Genomic DNA, 12,117 nt, shown 5'->3' on the forward strand with positions numbered 1-12,117 from the left:
TCTCTGCTTGGCTAAGTGTTTTGCAGTATCTTATATCAAATTTGTTTCTTCTGCAGAGCAAAGCTGAAAAGAACGAGGAAGTTTTTGAATTGCTCTATACAAATGCAAGCTACACCTTCAATGTAAGAATCTTTTCTTCACAAAATCTAATTGCTTCCTGTGATATGTATCGATCTTAGTACCATTTTGTAATTCTTCCACACAGTTCTTTGTGAAGGTTCTAAGCCCAGCAGAGGAAGGTCTTTATACACTCAGCTTCCACAACTGTCATAAGATCCCTTCAGAGAAAAAACATGCTGTTGCATTTGACATGACAGTAAGTATGTTTGTTGAAGGACACTGGGAGGGGGAAACAGGAGATTGATTTCTCCTCAATTGCCTTTAAGTTTCTAGCTTTCCAACAAACTAATGAAGGTAGATAGAATTAAAATACGGATCAGTTCTGGTCAGGTTGAATGCAGGAGCAAGCTCAAGGGGGATTGAACAGCTGCCATCTGTACCTATGATCCCACCATCGCTTCCTGTGTTCCATAAAACCTTTTGCTCAATTCCTAGTTAGTGTCTTTGCAGTTCATGCAAATTGGAATGTGCATGTTAAATAAAACACGCTTAATTGGCTTCTCACTGCGACGGGTGCCAACATCGGGTAATCTTAGTTTTCCGAAGGTTGACTCTTAATTGTTGGTGCCAGCTACGCAAGGTTGTGTGGATAAGTGGGTAGTGCCCTTGAGCTTGAACCTTTTGGAGCTCAAGTCCCAGCCCAACCATGGTGGCCAAGGATGGGCCACATATAACGTGCCGAACATGTTGAGTATCAATCTGCAAATTCCTCCAACTCACCAACAGCAGGTGTTAAGACCAGAGAGATTCCTGGTTATCCACGTTCTGGGGGCGGGGGTGGGGGGTGAGATAAAGGAACATTTTTAGATCTCTCCATACCCCAGGCTACATAATACATGTCAAATACAACAACTCTGACTCCCTGGGTGATCTGTAATGAAACTACACTCTAACTCTGAATGACCTATATAATCTTGTTTGAACATAACTTGTTATTTGTAGTTGTAACAGAAATACATCGGAGGTATTGGGGCTGAAAAACTAGTGAGTTGAGATGAGATGAAGTACTGTTGTGAGGATAGTGTGTCAAAGTCCAGTTGGCATGCTAATCAAAGTAACTTCCTGAAAAGCTCAAACCTACTATATTGGGTACACACTGGGCAGCACATAAGTGGAGCTCAGATAGTTCTTATTATTTGCTATTGTCATTCCTTTTTTTTTTCTTAACGTCTACAGTCTGTACTTTAGCACTTCAGACTTTCCTTCACAGATTGACATAACGGCGAGAAATCCGAGGACCTACCTTTCGGCTGGCGAGTTCCCCCTGCCTCTGCTGTATCTAGTGATGTCTGGTTTTTTCTTTGTGGCAGCCTTATTCTGGGTTTCCCTGCTCCTAAAACACAGGTAATGCTCCTTCACTGTCCACTCTTCAAGCTATTTTTTCATTATGAAGTATGTGAGTGACTCGATACTTTGTAGAGTACCAGTGAGCTGTTTAACAACTGTTCTATGTTGATGAGGGTGAGCTGGGTAATCTATCTTATGGTGACAAACAATTTTAGTTTTATTCCTTTCAAAGATTTGACCTTTAAGCTGCCTAAGCTGTGAACCAACAAAAACGTAGGATTAGGGAAATTTGAGTTACCCTTAATCTAGCCAGTGTCTGCTGTTTTAGTCCTCTCAAACACTTTGTATATTTTAGAATAATTAATTTGCATGTTTTAATAATCGCATTCTAGCTTCTTTCTGTCTTTACCAATTACATTTGAAATATTTTCCGTTTATCCTGTTGTCACTGCACTAACCAAAACTGAAAGGAAGGGGTGGTGTGAATAGTTTGGAACGGGTGGCGTTGAGCTGTTAGGTGTGGTCTGCTGTTAGAATCCAAGAATCCCTATAGTGTGAAAGCAGGCCATTCAGCCCATAGATTCTATACCATTCCTCCACAAAGCATCTCACAACCCCCCCCCCCCCCCCCCCCAAAAAAAGAACTCTCTCCCTGTAACCATACATACATTTCCCGTGGCTAATCCACCTAGCCAGCATATCCCTGAGCACGAGAGGGCAATTTAGCATGGCCAATCCACCTCACCTGCCTATCTTTGGACGATGGGAAGGAACCAGAACCCTGGAGAAAACCCGTATAGACACAGGGAGAACGTAAAACTCCACACAGACGGTTGCCCGAGGCCGGAATTGAATCCGGGTCCCTGGTGTTCTGAGGCAGCAATGCTAACCACTGAGCCACCATGTCGTCCCCAGATTTGTATGATTGCAGAAAGAGTTGAAAAATGTGGTGCTGGAAAAACGCAGCAGGCCAGGTAGCATCAGAGGAGCAGGAGAATCGACGTTTCGGGCATAAGCCCTTCTTCAGAAACATTGATTTTCCTGCTCCTCGGATGCTGCCTGGCCTGCTGTGTTTTCCAGCACCACATTTTTCAACTCTGGTCTCCAGCATCTGCAGTCCTCACTTTCACCTGATTGCAGAAAGAGGCCACTTGGCCCAATGAATTGTCCCTCTGAAGGGCATCCTGTCCAGATTCAGCTTATTCCCATCACCTTATATTTAGCATTGGCTCATCCACCTAGCTTGCATGTTCTTGTTTATAATGGGGCAATTTGGCATGGGCAAACTACCTAACCTGGACCTCTTTGGGCTGTGCAAGGAAACCGAAGCACCCTGAGAAAAACCCATGCAGATACTGGAAGAATGTGCAAACCCTGCACAGTCACCCAAGACTGCAGTTGAACCTGGGTACCTGGCACTGAGGCAGCAGTGCTAGCCACTGTGCTGCCCCAATGAAGAAAGTTCACTCATCAAGATCAATCCTCAGTGTTTCAGTGTAATGAGATGCAGATTAATGAGGATGGGAATGGATTTTATTTATTACTGCACTCCAAATAAGAAAGGAAAACTGAAACTGCACACACTTATCAAAAGTAAGTTTTCTGAAGATTGTAGCAGACACTAAACAGGCTGGTGTAAGGAAATGAGGGCGGTATTCCGCTCTGCTAGACAATAAGAAAGTGTTTCTTTGTGCCAATGCTATCTGACCTCCATTTCCGTGTTTATTTGATTTTGTTATCAGTTCCTACCACACCCTAATCGTACTTGTTTCTCCCAGGAGCAGTGTGTTTAAAATCCATTGGTTGATGGCTGCATTGGCATTCACCAAATCCATCTCCATACTGTTCCACGCTGTAAGTATTATTCAACCACTGCAACTAGTGGCAAATCTTCAAAATCAGCAACTTGCTTTCAGTTCCCACTTTAAAGACAAAGCTGGTCTTTAAAGTTTCCTACTGCTCCCAGTCCCACCTTTTTTTTAAAAAAAGGATGCAATAAGAGCAGAATAAAAATAACTGTGTTCCAAAATAATGCACTAGACTACTCTGGGCAGTATCCAGCCTTTTCAAAAATTCTTTCATGGTTGGAAAACCCAGTATTTATTGTCCATTGCTGATTACCCTTTAAATGAGTAACCTGCTCAGCTATGAGGGCAGTAGGTCAGACCAGGAAACCTTGGCAGATTTCCTCCCTAAAAGGTATTAGTGAACCAGATGTCTTTTATTTTGACATAATTTCAGGGTCACTGTTACTGAAACTAGCTTCTTACATTCTGGATTTATTAACCGAATTTAACTTCTGGCTGCTTTGGTGGGATTTGAACCATGTCTTCAGGCCAATAAAACAAAGAACTGTGGACACTGGAAATCCAAAAAAAATGAGAAATTGCTGGAGAAACGCAGCAGCATCTGTGGAGAGACAAAACAGAATTCATGTTTCGGGCTTTCTCTCCACAGATGGCCATTGAGAATGGAGTTGGGAGGTCATGATGCAGCTGCACAGGCCACTGATTAGGCAACTTTTGGAAAACAGCATTCAGTTCTGATCTCCTTGCTGCGGGGAAGATGTTGTGAAACTTGAAAGGGTGCAGAAAAGATGTACAAGGATGTTACTGAGCTTGGAGGGTTTGATCTACAGGGAGAGGCTGAATAGGCTGATGATATTTCCCTAGAGTGTCAGGCTGAGGGGTGACCTTACAGAGGTTTATAAAATCGTGATGGACACAGATAGGATGAATAGACAAAGTCTCTTCCCTACGATGAGGGAGCCCAAATCTAGGAGGCATAGGTTTAAGGTAAGAGGGGGAAGATTTAAAAGAAACCTAAGGGGCAACTTTTCCACGCAGAGGGTGGTGTGTGTATGGAATGAGCTGTCAGAGGAAGTGGTGGAGGCTGGCACAATTACCACATTTAGAAGGCATCTGGATGGGTATATGAATAGGAAGGGTTTAGAGGGATATGGGTGAAATGATGGCATTTGGGACTAGATTAGATTAGGATATCTGGTCGGCGTGGACTATTTGGACTGAGGGGTCTGTTTACATGCTGTACAGCTCATTGACTCTAGATGCTGCCAGACATAGGTTTCTCAGCAAATTCTGTCTTTGTCCCCAGAGCAACTTCCTTGGACTGAGTTACTGATCCAGTGACATTATCATTATGCCATGATGTACACTGGCTGTAACTGTTTGAATTAATGTTTGTCTAATGTTCCAGTTCTATTTCCAATTCTTATTCATTTATTCTTTTCCAGATAAACTACTATTTCATTGCTGTTAAAGGATCAGCGATTGAAGGTTGGGCTGTCATGTACTACATTACTCATCTGTAAGTACTTGGATGTTTAAAGGAGAGGGTGTGGTTTGAACTGCAGAGGACTTCTGGGCTCCCACTCCAAGCTTCAGCTGACCATTGAACACTAACTCCTTTTGGTCTCTGTTCCTACCATAGTCTTGGTGTTTGTTGTGGCTCTTTGAGTTGCATTCTCCTCTGAGTCAGCAAGTCACAAGTGTAGGTCCTAAGGGAGTGCCACACTGTTGGAAGTGCAGTCTTTTTAAAGAGATATTAAACCAAAGCCCTGTCCGCACAGGTGGGTAGACTTCAAAAATCCCAAGGCACTGTTTGGTGAAGGGCAGAGGAATTGTTGCCTTTACCAGTATTTACCATCTAAAGTATATGACCGAAATGCATTACCTGATCGTTGCTGTGCGAGCTCACTTGTGTGCAGAAATTCTGCAGTGTTCCTTAACATTGCAACAGGGTAGAGAGTGGCTTGAGAGCTCACGAGATTGTGGAAGATGTAATGTACAAATGGAAATATTTTCTTTGAATCAAGTTTAAAAGCCATGTGCAAAATATTTTTGGCAAGGATGCTTCTTTTCAAGTGATGGTAACAATTTGAACTTCATGTCCCACCTTATTCTGCAGATTGAAAGGTGCCTTGCTGTTTATTACTTTGGCTTTGATCGGCACAGGATGGGCTTTTATAAAATATATCCTGTCAGATAAAGACAAAAAAATCTTTATGATCGTGATTCCTCTTCAGGTAAAGAAGATTTCAAATACTCTGGACTGGAATTCATCTGTTTAATGTGTAAGGATTTGAGAACTGCAGGGAGTTTTGCAGTACTAAGTAGATGATTTTAAAAGTAATTATGTCAGCAAATATTTTGATGCTTTAGTTTTTACAGTTCACAAAGAAACTGGCTTCCAGTTACATTGTGACTTTTCTGTTCCAACACTTCTTTTCTTCCCCTTATTTCCATTCTCCTGATTCCACAGTCACTGGGCTATCTTGGAAGTTGTCAATTTGGCCTTTTGCTTAAGTTCCAACAAAGTATCAGTAGGACATCTCCCTGTGCGGAGGAGGGTGAAGTCATCCAAGATGATACCAATCTTGTCCAGTCATCTTTTTTCAGAGGGGCTCATGGGTTAGACAGCAGCTGCAAGAGTTTAGGGTGCCTTATTTTTCCCCACCGCACAGTACTTCTGCTTCTCATCTCTTAACCTGCCAAGAAGTCAGAAAAATTTCCTCAGCGTCTTTAAACCATTACTCTTCCTGAATCTAGTAATTCATTACATGGAATTGAGCTGAGGCATTGCTGCTCTGTAACACTGTGTCCCATTATCTCAAGGTGCACTTCACCTTTTTAATGTCAACTATTAAACTTGATAGTGGTTTGAACAAATTACGCAAGTTACGTATCACTAAAGCCATTTCAGGAGAACAATCCACTGGTGTCCAGGACTAAAAATGTTGCAAAGCCCCTTGATCCCTCTCTTGTTCCAAGTATAGTTGTAAAATACTTTAATTAATCAATTTAATATGTTTATGTAAAACACGAAGACCCACAGCAGAGGCCTAGGACTATGGAAATCAAGGAGCAGCCAACAGTGTTAAAATATAATTATTTGGACGTTTCAGTTCTTTGACAAGATGACTCGGAGTAGGTGAGGGTAGTGCTGTGGATGTTGTATATTTGGACTTGCAGAAAGCATTTGATACAGTACCATGTACCAGGTTGGTGAGCAAATTGGAAATGTTTAGGATTGGTCCTAGGCAGCGTGGGTTAGGAAACACAGGGTAGGTATAGATGGGAAATTCTCAAACTGGAGACTACTTGAAAATGGTGTTCCCCTGGGACTGTTGTTAGAACCCTTGCCTTTTCTCATGTATACAAGTGATTTGGAGATAGGAGTTGAGGGCAAGATTTCTAAATTTGCAGATGATACTGAGGGTGATGCTGAGCAAATTCAGAGGGGCATCGACAAGTTGGCCAAACAAGCAGACACCTGGCAAATGAAATTCCAAGCTGTGAAATGTGAGGCAATGCATCTTGGTAGAAGAAACATGGAGAGCCAAAACAGACTCAATGGTACAACTTTGAGGGGAGTACAGAGCAAAGGGAACTTGGGTTTCACATATGATTTTCTGAAGATGGCCAGGCAAGTTGAAACAATTAAGAAGGCTTGTTGGATCCTTGGGTTCAAAAATAGAGGCATAGAATACAAAAGCAAGGAAGTCATGCTACACCTCTACAGATCATTGGTCAGACTACATTTGGTGCATTGTGTTCAGTTCTGGGCACTTATTTAAGGAAAGGATATTAAAGTCCTGGAGAATTCAAAGGAGATTTACTAGAATGATACCAGGAGTGAGGGATTTTAGATATAATACAAGACTATAGAGAGATTGGGCTTGTTCTCCTTGGAGCAGAGAAGATTAAGAGGTGACCTTACTGATGTGCTCAAAATTATGAACAATTTTGACAGGGTAGGGCAGCATATTCTATCCCCATTGGTTGGTGTGTCAGTAAATAGGGTGTGTCACTATTTCAAGATTATCAGTAAGAGAACTAGGAGTGGGATGAGGAGAAACTTCTTTACTCAGTTGTTAGGATTTGGAATGAGCAGCCTGGGAGGTGGTGAAGATGGATTCCATAAGAGGGCTTAAAAGAGAGCTGGATATATATTTGAAAGGGATGAAGTTAGAGGGCCACAGAGATAGGGATGGAGAGTGCAACTAGCTGGGTGGCTCTTTTGGGAGCTGGTACAGACACTATGGGTTGATTGGCCTCCTTCTGTACTGTAAAGTTATAATTTTGACGCTGTGCAGTATATGACACGCTGGCCTGTTGACTATGCAGCAACAACATTGTCTGCTAGTGCTCATCAGTTGGACAGTTTGTACTTTGGAGGCAGTGGTGCGTGGGAAGACAAGATTGTGGACATGACCAATTTGTGGGCAGTCCTTCATAATCAGATACTCTCCCCTCCTTATACAGTTCAAATCTAAAGTTAGACTCATAACAAGCATGGCTAATATTCATGGTGGGATGTTAGATCATTGAAAATCCAGAGTTGAGAGGAATGTATTAAAATAGACAGGTAGGATGAGGGTTGCTCTACTTTCAGAGTGGTTAGCAATTTTCCTCAAATGACATGTTTGCCAGTTTTGAGAAGTTTTTGACATGTTTCAGAAAGTGTACTCTTTTTGAGGCCTCTTCTGGAGTACTGCCTCTAGTCTGGTCACTGCTTTAGAGGAAGGATATTATTGAGCTGGAAAGGATTCAGCAAAGGTTTTTCAGGATGTTACCAGAATGGAGGGTCTGAGTTAAAGGAGAGGTTGAATCGGCTGGGATGTTTTTCACTGGAGTATCAGAGGTTGAGGGGTGACATTAGAGGTTTATAAAATAATGAGTATAGGTTGGCAGGTGTCTTTCCCTCGGATGGGGGATTTCAAGACTAGGGGGCAGATTTTTAAGATGAGGAGGAAGATTTTAAAAAGACATGAGGGACAAGTTTTTTAGTGGGTGGTGTGTAGAATGAACTTCCAGAGCAACTGGTGGATATGGGGCTACAGTTCCAACATTTCAAAGACATTTAAGTAAGTACATGAATAAGTGTTCGGGGAGGATATGGGCCAAGCACGGGCAGGTGGGACTAGTTTAGTTTGGGATTCTGCTCGGCATGAAGTGGTTGAACTAAAGGGTTGTTTCCATGCTGTGTGAATCTGACTACCAGTCCTGATTATCTCCAGGGAGTGGTGTTGAACCCAGAGTTGCTTAACCTTTCAGGTGAACTTTGAGAACCCTATGATATGACCACACCAAAGAAATTGGATGTATTTTTGTGTCCTGAACAATATTGTGACAGGTGTCCTCTGGTTCAGAATGATTGTCTAGCTTGCCTCCATAGTAACCATACGTGACAGCAATATATTGCCAAAATCAAACATTTTCACGTTGGTTTCCCCACTGCCTCGTCAATGGCAGACCAGACTTGAGGTAAATGTAAAAGTGGGTTGAAAGCATTTGATTAACAAAAAAGAAGCGAACAAATTGCTGGAGAAACTTGGCACATCAGGCAGAAGGATCGTTGAACTCAAGCATTAACTCAATTTGTCTGCAGATGCTACCAGACCTACAGAGTTTCTCCAGCAATTTCTGTTTTTCGTTGTTGTACATCACCAGCATCCACAAATTGTTTGTTTTATTTTAGAGATTTTAAAAATTACATAAGGCCTGCAGGAAATGGAATTTTTCTTGGACAGTATAATATGTTAGAATCCTGGCTTTGCAGACTACATATGGCAGAGCACCATATTTGCTGATGATGGCAAAGGAAGTTGGGCAATTGAAGAAAAATTGCAATTATCTGGGAAGGATTTAATTCCTGAGTAACTGGGCCAGCAGATAGCGGGGGCAGCTCAATTCAGCAGTGCTTGGACTGCGTTTCTACAGTAATAGGATGAAGTAACAGGAAAGCCGACTGACTGTGTAAAGCCTATTTCAGACAAAGTGCTGTGCAACTATCAATTCTCTTTTTTTGTTAAATTAAAAATACTGTTGGGGGCAGAAAAGTTAAATTCCTTTTTCTGTTGTCTCTTAAGGTGTTAGCAAATACAGCCTTTATCATCATTGAATCGACTGAAGAGGGGACGAGTGAGTACGCTTTGTGGAAGGAGATTCTGTTCCTAGTGGATCTTATTTGCTGTGGAGCGATTCTGTTTCCTGTTGTTTGGTAAGTATTCTTTGCAAAGCTATGAAATGCATGTACGAAAAATGTCTTCTCCCTTGTGTTTCTATTTTCATGTATTGCCATCCTTTGCTCTTTGCATGTTGAAGTGTTTCCTACTTTCAGTTCTGAAAGATCTGTCTTCACCTTATCGGTTATGTCATTTTACTGCTAGACTCCCCAACCAGCAAAAATAATTTCGCTCAATCTTTCCTATCAGATCCTTTTTAATATTGCAATAACTCTAGAGGCTGGTATCCTGTTACTGAGTCACCCTTTCTTTACAGTCCTTGACACTGATCCAGCTCAGTCAGAGGTAGCTCTCAAAACAGGAGTGTCAGGCGTCCTGTTTGCTATCTGTCAACCTGGGCTCCCTGATTGGGCCAGATTTAACAGCTCCAATCAGAGAACTCCTATTCTGTGACATTCACCTTGCTGACCTTGTTTTAATTACTGCGAATATCTTAAACTTTGACAAGAATTCCTTAGCCTTCTCTTTTCTAGCCACTAGACGCACCTGCCAATTAAAATTCCCACTCATTATTTGTAATATAAAAGCACTTCAGGAAATGTTATCACCCAGACTGGGTGAAGTCCTGGTCTGGATGAAACATTACAAAACAGATCATTTGTGCAGCTGAAGTTGACTTTCATTTTCCCATCATGCTTACACTACACTTGTGGACTCAGAGCTTCAAGTTTATAAGCTTTGAACTTAACCAAAATTAGGTGCAATTAAATATCAGTGAAGGTTTGTCTCTTGCAAGAGACCGAGGTACAACTTCCTGGATGTCCTCAAGATTGAGAAGTTTGTTTGTTGGTAGATGTTGGAGAAGCTGTATTCGTTTGTGGGGAGAGTGCAAAACTAGCAGCTGCAAGGTAAATTCATAAAGAAGGTCAGGGAAACTTCTTTACAGAGAGTTGTGAGAATATGACTTGGTGAAGAGTGAATAGGTTTCCCCTTAGATTCTAAGTCGAAACCAAAGTACATTCTGATGACCAGGAGCAGGCTCTGGTGGAAGTTAAACAGTGACATGGATGTCTTGGTGCTGGCTGGTCTGAATCAACTTTTTCTTCTGTGGTATGAGAAGGGTAGTCAGGGTTGAATGTTATCTTGTCCCCTTGCTCCACTTGGTGGTAGAACATGGATAATGCAACACTGCAGTTCTCTGATACATTTTCATTGGTTTCTTCAGAAACTTCATTTTGTTATTTTCTCTGTCTGCTCTCCAATTCAGACCGGGCATCTGGGAAGTGTTCAAGGAGTTGCTCAGTGTACTTTGTGATGGGCCCATAAGTAAGGTTGTGTGGATCTGATGCATGCGCACAGCGTACTGTAGTTTACTTCAGTTCTGAAGAAAGGTCACTGGACCTTAAATGTTGTTTGTGCTTTCTCTCCACAGTTGCTGCCAGACCTACTGAGTTTCTCCAACAATTTTTGTTTTTGTTTCACATCTCCAGCATCCACAATTTTTTTTTGTTTTTGACTGATTCAGATTGTTGACTTATTTTAAAATGATAGGAGGGAACATCATTAATTCAATTTGATTTCGATTTTTTGTATTTTTCAGGTCAATTAGGCACTTGCAGGAGGCTTCAAGCACAGATGGTAAGGGTAAGTTTGATAGCCTAACAGCTACGTGGAAGGCGACAGTAAGTTATTATTGATCAGTTCAATTTGTTTTTAAAGCTCAATCGGAGTATACTCCATGAACTGTCAGATGCTGCAGTATTGTTAGCAACTTGCAGTTTGTCTGTAGGAGTAGGCCATTGTGCCCCTTGTGCCTGCTGTGTGGGGTGTTCATTACAATCCTGGCTGATCTTCTACATCAATTTTGGTCAATTGCTGCATCCCCATGTCTCTGGTGTGTTTGACATGAATGTATGCAACAGCTGAACATCCACATCTCTCTGGACTCAGACCTAAGATCATAATTCTCCAAAGAGAAAAATGTCACCAGTCTTAAGCGGCTGACGCTTTGTCCAAAGGCTCTGACCCCCAAGTACTAGACTCTCCATCCAAGGGTAAATACCTCTTGCTATCTACTTCTACTCTCAATCTCCTTCATGATAGTGACATTTTTGGTCCAATTATTTCTAACCCTAGCCAGAGGGCAGGGAAAATATCAGCCTGTGTTCTTGCTCTTGATTGAGATTTCTTAGCATGTTCCAAACAAACTCATCTCTAAACTCCAGAAGCTGAGACTCTTCTTTTCCCCCCACGCAACTGGATCTTGACTTCCTGACCAGACTGCAGCCAGTAAGGATAGGCAACAGCACCTTCTCCATTATGATCCTCGACATTGGTACCCCGGAGGGCTGCGTACTCAACCCCCTACTAAAACATCTTCTACACTCTCCGCTGTCTGGCCAAATTCTGCACCAGCTCCAGTTAGAAGTTTGCTGACAACACCATTGTTTGAGATTCGATCTACAATAATGGCAAGACGGCATATAAGGAGATCAAATGCATAACTGGTGTAAAGACAACGTTGTCTTCAACATCAGGAAAATGAAGGACCTGGTCATTGACTTCAGGAAGCAGAGTGGAGGGCACGCCCTTGACTGTATCGATGGTGCTGAGGTGGAAATGATCGAGAGCATCACATTCCTGGGAGTGACAATCACCAACAATCTGTCCGGGTCCACCCACATCAGTGCAACAGTCAAGAGATGATAGCAACATCTCTCCTT

At 42.1% G+C, this 12,117-nt stretch overlaps 1 protein-coding gene across 1 annotated transcript in view; it reads left to right on the top strand.

The window, feature by feature from the left end:
- LOC122552257 (protein GPR108-like) overlaps positions 1 to 12,117 on the top strand; it is a 49,482-nt gene that overhangs the window by 20,333 nt on the left and 17,032 nt on the right. Inside the window, exons 7-14 of the mRNA XM_043694945.1 lie at positions 57 to 122; positions 206 to 316; positions 1,331 to 1,464; positions 3,186 to 3,261; positions 4,661 to 4,734; positions 5,335 to 5,452; positions 9,299 to 9,429; positions 10,995 to 11,038. Coding sequence (XP_043550880.1) covers positions 57 to 122; positions 206 to 316; positions 1,331 to 1,464; positions 3,186 to 3,261; positions 4,661 to 4,734; positions 5,335 to 5,452; positions 9,299 to 9,429; positions 10,995 to 11,038 — 754 coding nt within the window. The remainder of the gene's footprint in view (positions 1 to 56; positions 123 to 205; positions 317 to 1,330; positions 1,465 to 3,185; positions 3,262 to 4,660; positions 4,735 to 5,334; positions 5,453 to 9,298; positions 9,430 to 10,994; positions 11,039 to 12,117) is intronic.

This window comes from Chiloscyllium plagiosum, chromosome 8 (genome assembly GCF_004010195.1).
Source record: "Chiloscyllium plagiosum isolate BGI_BamShark_2017 chromosome 8, ASM401019v2, whole genome shotgun sequence".
In the NCBI taxonomy this organism is placed as follows: domain Eukaryota; kingdom Metazoa; phylum Chordata; class Chondrichthyes; order Orectolobiformes; family Hemiscylliidae; genus Chiloscyllium; species Chiloscyllium plagiosum.